This window comes from Eurypyga helias, unplaced genomic scaffold, assembly GCF_000690775.1.
Source record: "Eurypyga helias isolate BGI_N326 unplaced genomic scaffold, ASM69077v1 scaffold17278, whole genome shotgun sequence".
NCBI lineage: Eukaryota > Metazoa > Chordata > Aves > Eurypygiformes > Eurypygidae > Eurypyga > Eurypyga helias.
This window is the reverse complement of record NW_010269221.1, coordinates 1-6,902: the sequence shown is the minus strand read 5'-3', so window position 1 is coordinate 6,902 and position 6,902 is coordinate 1. Positions and strand designations below refer to the sequence as shown.

The window sequence follows — 6,902 nt, the reverse complement described above, 5'->3', positions numbered from 1 at the left end:
TCACAAGTTAAGCTTGTCAAAACCAGTGCACTTAAGGCCATTTAGTATTGCAGATTTTTTTTTAAAAGAAGTCAGCGATTTACTAAGAAAACAACAAGAGACCTCTGTTTCTACCGATTTCTATATTTTAAAACTTTGAGTAAGATTCAAAGGCTTCAGGCTTCATAACGTAAAATGTCTTTCAGGATCTTAAGTGAAGCCGCATTAAGTTTCTTGTGGCTTTTTTTTTTTTAAAAAAAAAAAACTTTTGGTTTCTAGATAACTGGCTGTCTTGAAGCACCTTCTGGTGCTCAGCGAGATCTTCATGATTGCCTCCAGTGTTCCAGGTGGTAACAGTGGCTGCCAGTGTACTGTATCAATATCAACACTGACACAGGAGTTAGTCATCCTCTGAGTCACTCTCCTCCCTGGCTGGGACACACGCCCTGATCGAGGACATGAGCTGGTCTTGGATCTGCTTCCTGGGGTTCTCCTCGAGGTCTGTCTTGATGGCACCCGACTCCGAAATCTTCCACTCTAACTCTGTGCAGAGGAAAATGAGAGCCATGAATGTGGGGCAGCAAACTGGGCTTTCTTCAGCTCTGGCTCCTACTGACATATGCTAATTTGTTTATTTCAGTACAACAGCCCCTTGCACTTCCTAGTTTACCGTCAGAGGTAACAAAAAAGGACCCCAGCGAGCAACACAGTTCCCCACTGCCCTTCCCACTTTTGCCTCTCCAGCCAACTTCTTGTATCACCCTGTCATCACCCACCAAAGCCAGGGCCCTGCCCTATTCCTCCCGCTCTTCTTCCACCCACAGGGCCCCTGCCCTGTCTCCCACACCCATGCCAGCCAAGCCCTCTCTTCTGTCACTAGTGCTGGCACAGGTTCCAGTACAAAGCTCGGGGCACTGTTCTGCACCCTACCAGTGGCATCCCTGCTCCCTTTACAACCAGGATGGTAAAGGTGGCAACCGACACAGAGCAGAAGGTTTTAGAAGGAGGTGGGATTCCCTTTCACTGGGAGGGCTGCCTCATCTAACCACGCAAGGGCAGAAAACGGGTGTGCACATCCCGTGCAGATGAAGCAATACTGCTCATGTCTTACAGCTGTTTCCACCATACATCACCTTCACCACAGTCAGAGGAGGCAGGGAATAGATTTGCTGAGGGGCAAAAAAAAATAATTCTGGCAATTCCGTTTACACATCTGAATTACAGGTATTTTTCAGGGATGTACTCTGTAAATGCAATTCACCCCTTTCTCACTACCCCACACACTGATTATTAGTTCCTTAGACAGACAGTAAGAGAGACTCTGCCATCAGTAGTAGGCCTATTACGATATAGGCCCAAATTGGACTGCTTCCCAAAAGTGCTAGAAAGTCAATACAACACATTCAATTGAAAGCTGTCTCCTAGTCCTGCTGGAAACCCTACCATTAAATCCAATTTCCTTCAGCCATTACTGAGTAATGAATATAACTCACACTTCCCTTAATTTCCAGTGGAAGTCACCCGAGCTTAGGGGAAAAGGAAGAAAGAAATAAGAGAAAGTGCGTAATTTCAGTGCCCATCTTTCTGTGGAGACTGAACTAACCTGACTCAGTCACCCTTGGACCTCCCAAATTCAATTATTTATGTGCTAAAAATGGGAGAAAGCTAACTAAGTTTTGCTACTGCTGCTCACTTCAGTGCATAATTAGGCAACCTCTGTAGTTAGTCAACTGTTCTCAAATCAGCTATTTCATCTGTGAGCTTTTCCCCTTCTGACAGTTGAAGGCAGAGGAACATTTTCTACAGCACATGCTCGAGATACCCTGTAAATTTCAGGGTTTTAGTAAAAAAAAAAAAACAATACCCTTTGCATTCTCTCCCAATATAGGGAATGACTTCATTCAGCAGGGACCTTGAAATGCTGCTCAGCTGTGGTTCACTTCAGGTAAAGATGCCCTAAAAGCCTGACTGTGAAAAAACCTGAAGGGAACTGGATCAATACACCTCCCCAGAAAGCTGATGAGTATCCTTTTAACTGAAGCAAAATCCACTAGGTTACATCCAAGGTGCATTTGCTTTCCAAGAAGAGCCTCACCACTGACCTCTGTCTTCAAGCACTGCAGTAGGACACCATCCCCGACCAACCACCTCCAAACAGCAGCTTTTACGGAAGAGCTGGGGTGCTGTGCACGACCTGCATCCTCACCCCACAACCTTCACCTCCCAAAGCACATCACGCTGGTGAGGCTGAACAACCCACCCCCCACAGCCTGCTAAGTGGGGCAAGAAGAAATAGTCTGGGGAAAACTGCATCGTCCAGGGAAAGTAACAGCCTCTCCCCAAGGGGCTTAACACGCTGCCATCTCTGAGATGTGGCAAGAGGAAAAGGAAGTAGCCCAGTTTCAGGCGAGCAGCCCCCTTTGGACAAACAGGCAGGCTCTCTCCAAGGGTTAGTGAGTAGCAGAGCTGGTGTGTCAGGAGCGTGCAACAGACAAACACATGCCATCAGCTGGAAAATGAACCCACAAGTGCCGGTTACGGTGTGCACGGACTATGCACTCACCATCCCGTGTCAGGTTCATGCCTCCAAACACCAGAGGCCCAATGAACTGAGCTTTGATGTCTCCCTCCAGGTAGACAAATATCGTAGGCAGGTTCTTATCGGGGTAGTTGGGAATGCAGGTGGTAGAGATAGCTTTGATGAATTTCACGTCTCTGAACTTCCTTGCGAGCCCGCTCAGATGTTGATTTATTAAGGCACAGAGTGGAATTCTGTGATGAACAGCAGACACACACAAGGAAAAAAAATTAAAAAAAACACAAATCAGACAATCTGCTCCAGAAGAAAGGTCAGAAATATCAGCTCAATGAGTAGCATTTATGGAAAGACAAGTGTACCAGGAGCAACCTCTGAGTACTTTTGGTTGTCCAGTACTACAACATTCAAAGGAAATCAGCATCACTGGAAGTTTTGGACTTTTGGGGGGCTTTTTTGTTTGTTTTAAGATATCAGCAAACAACTTGCCCCTCTATCATACAGAGTAATTGGCTTATGAAGATATGGTATTTAGAAATTGAATGAGCAAGGGCAAAATAGAAAGAAAAGCAACTCCTGGAAGGAAGTATATGCAAGTAGCAATGGAAACCTGTGAGGCAATTAGACACAATAAACAAAATCAAGTATTTCTAATCCTTTCCAGAAAACTCTAGCAGCTTACCAGAACTTTTTGACAAGTCTTTCCCTCACATGGACAGGACTGGAAACCTTATTCATTCTGGTTTTATGCCTGTAGAAACTGAGCTAACACAGTCATCCTTCTAATACACAGCTCCTCACAGTTTATCCAGAATAATTTCTAAACCTTGGATATTTCAGTGGCAGCAGCTACCTGTATGGCAGCTATATGGTACAAGTCACACAGTGCCATACATATGTATTAAAAAAGCCACTTCACAGTGACATCCTTTCAGAGCTAAGTTCAGCTGTCTTGAGTCAATAGTAATCAAATTACTAATTCAATTTTCTATTTCTTACAAATCTGAAATAAGTTCCTTAATTTCCACAGTAACTACACATTTGACTGTTTTCAGCTACTGACAGCAAAAGGTTTAAAGGTGAAAAACAAATTCTTACCCTTGTTTGTAGAGGTGCAGGACTACCCATATACCTTTTCCAGCTTTCGTAACCTCTTGAACATAATCTTTTCCCGAAATCTCCAAAACTTCCCCAAATTTATTCTTTATTTGAGCTGCTTTCATTTCTGCTAACCTTTGCTGCCTGAACAGCAAGGAATGAGAAAGAGATCTTAGGAATAGATGCATTTTTGACAGAACAACACTTAAGAGAGCTGGTTGAGACCTGGACTTCAGAGGTGTATTGGAAAGCTCTTCAAACCCCAAAGCAACAAAAGCAAGTTGACATAGTCAATAGATGCTTTTACATTTGCATCACAAGTTAAAACCACCAACATGCAAGAAGTACAACTATGTTTCATTAATACTTTTTCGCCTCCCCGTCATTTCTGCCCTCAGCAGACATTTCCTCTGCAGATACCACACTACCAAACTAAATGGCAAAAGCCACAAGATACGGTAGAGACAGGGAGAAAATGGAAATCAACACGGTAATTATGTTAGTCTGCAGCACCTTAATTCCATTCACGCAAAAACTGAGAATTCTTGGAGGCGATTTTCAAAGCTCTCAGAATCCCCAGCCATGCACTCAGCAGGTGCACACTATCTCTGCAAAACTAGGTTGTAGATAAAGAACACTGAATTTAAACCCAGTTATCCAATTAAAGGCACTTAGAAGCTCTACAAGAAACCAGAAACAACCCATATTTTCTATCATCAGGCCTAATAACATCCTCCCTCTCTTCAATGGTATCTAAGAGCATATAAAAGAAAAAAATTCCAATTTTCATAAAAGCCACGTTCTGCATGCTGCTCTGACCTGTACATTTCAATAGCTCTCTCATCTTCCTCATTAAATTCATCTTCATTGTCTTCTAGCTCTTCCAGGGTCATGTCCTCATAAGTTTTCACTAGAAAGAAGCATCAAATCAGCAAAAACCTAGTTCCAGGATTAAAACTCATCAGCCTTTATCAGCCCAGCAGATTAACTAAGGGAAATATGGCTTTTTTTTTTTTTTTGAAGTATTATTGTTATTGGATTTTTAGAAAATATTATGCACTTTAGACATACAGAAAAACAATGATGTAGAGGATTCAGAGCTGAAGGCTGCCTAGACTAGCACACGAGTACCTGAACCAGCTTTGAAGTTTGGTGGCTGCAGCAAAGACATACTTAACACACACACACCCCCACTGCAGGGATGCCTGGAGAAGGGAGGAAGCATACACAAGGTAATGTCAGGAGATACTTTTATTTGCACATTCACACAGCTGACTTGCTTCACATTGTTCTTGTTTCAGTTTTCAAACATTTACTTGTATAAATATATGGATCTGACATCAAGTTTTCCTGTGCTGGAAGAATCCACATGTTCAATAATGTATTTGTTTGATACTGTTAACAGAGAAGAATAAGCTTTGGTATCCTTTACAGATTAGAAAAGGACACATTGCTTTACAAGCACAAGAACATCATTGCTGGCCATTTCATAGAACCATAAAATCGTTTGGGTTGGAAGGGACCTTAAAGACCATCTAGTTCCAACCCCCCTGCCATGGGCAGGGACACCTTCCACTAGACCAGGTTGCTCAAAGCCCCATCCAGCCTGGCCTTGAACACTTCCAGGGATGGGGCATCCACAGCTTCTCTGGGCAACCTGTTCCAGCACCTCACCACCCCCTCAATTCTTTGTACAGTCTTCCCCCAGGAGCCATTCCAAGACTTGTCCTGTTGCTGCTGCCCCCAAGCTGGCCTGGTCACTCACCAAGAGACTTCTGAAGGATAGCAAACTGCTCCTCTTCCTTTGCACGCTCCCGTTCCTCTAGGTTTTCCTTTGGAGGAAGGATACCTTTCTTGCGCAGAATGTCATTCCACTCCGTATCTTTATTTGGATCCTAGACAAGAACAAGGAATGGATGGTGAGCATTCAAGAGAACTTTGCTGCTTCCAGGAGTTAACACAGGCAAGTTTTTTTCCCCCAAGAGACATAGCATACTGATAAAGGGATAACTGGGTGGTGCCAGAGTCACAGTGTGCATCCTCCTGATGCTCATGCTGCTTTGTGGCCCCAGAGCAGTACTGTGAACAGTGACTTCATTTCATTCCACCCCACTCGCAGCATGTACAGGAGGTCTTGGTAGGGTACAAAGTTCGAAGCATTGTAACCATTGTTGTGGTTTTCATGAGGAGAAGGGGAGGAAAATGACTGCGTGACAGGGAAGCACACTGGCCACAGCACTCATTTACAGAGCCTCAGCAGAAGTCCACCAAAACACGGAATGGTTTGGGTTGGAAGGGACCTTAAAGACCATCTAGTTCCAACCCCCCTGCCGTGGGCAGGGACACCTTCCACTAGGTCAGGTTGCTCAAAGCCTCATCCAGCCTGGCCTTGAACACTTCCAGGGATGGGGCATCCACAGCTTTTCTGGGCAACCTGTTCCAGTGCCTCACCCCCCCCTCCATGAAGAACTTTTTCCCGATATCTAATCTAAACCTCCCCACTTTCAATTTAAACACGTTACACCTTGTCCTGTCACTACAGACCCTTGTAAAAAGTCCCCCCCAGCTTCCTTGTAGCCCCTTCAGGTACTGGAAGGTGCTATAAGGTCTCCCCGGAGCCTTCTCTTCTCCAGGCTGAACAAGCCCAACTCTCTCAGCCTGTCCCCATAGCAGAGGTGCTCCAGCCCTCTGAGCATCTTCATGGTCTCCTCTGGGCTCGCTCCAACTGGTTGATAGCCTTCTGATGTTGGGGGCCCCAGAATGATCACTGCATTGAGAAGCACTGGTTTGAAGACAAGCTGGTGCCAGCCCTGCAGAGCTAACTCTGGATACATGGGAAGTCTCCTTTGGAGATGCGATGCAAGTCAGTGTGACTACACAAGTACTTAGAGAAAAGCAAACACAGTCTCTGCTAGACAAGCCCATTCCTGGGGAATCAGATCTAAATCTATGCCTAGATTGTTACGAAGCATAGAAAAAAAACAACACACTTTGAGGCACAACACTTCTAGTTGCAATAACCCTGAAAAACCAAACCAACAGCCACCCATGAATTGTTAAAAAGCTCAGTGGAGGTTTTTCCAAGTCAGACTTTATTTTTTTTTAAATACCTGAAAATTCAGTGCCAAGCACTCACAGGCTTGTTTAGCTTCCTCGCTGTCTTGACCTAAGTTCACTTGGAAAACTGACTACAACATCTGGTGCTTTGCTGTGGGTTGTACCAATACACTTTATGTTAGGTCTGTTCAAGACCTTCTCTCTTCTCTAGAGCAAAACACATTGCTTGTGG

General features: G+C 44.4%; 1 protein-coding gene across 1 annotated transcript; it reads right to left on the bottom strand.

The window, feature by feature from the left end:
• Nucleotides 1-235: 235 nt before the first annotated feature.
• PDCL3 (phosducin-like 3) lies at nt 236-5,508 on the bottom strand (the record flags this gene model as incomplete). Its single annotated transcript, XM_010158034.1, has 5 exons — nt 236-522; nt 2,543-2,751; nt 3,614-3,757; nt 4,433-4,523; nt 5,379-5,508. Coding segments are annotated over 5 exons (717 nt in total), but the record flags the coding sequence as incomplete, so codon positions are not given.
• Between the last annotated feature and the right edge of the window lie 1,394 nt (nt 5,509-6,902).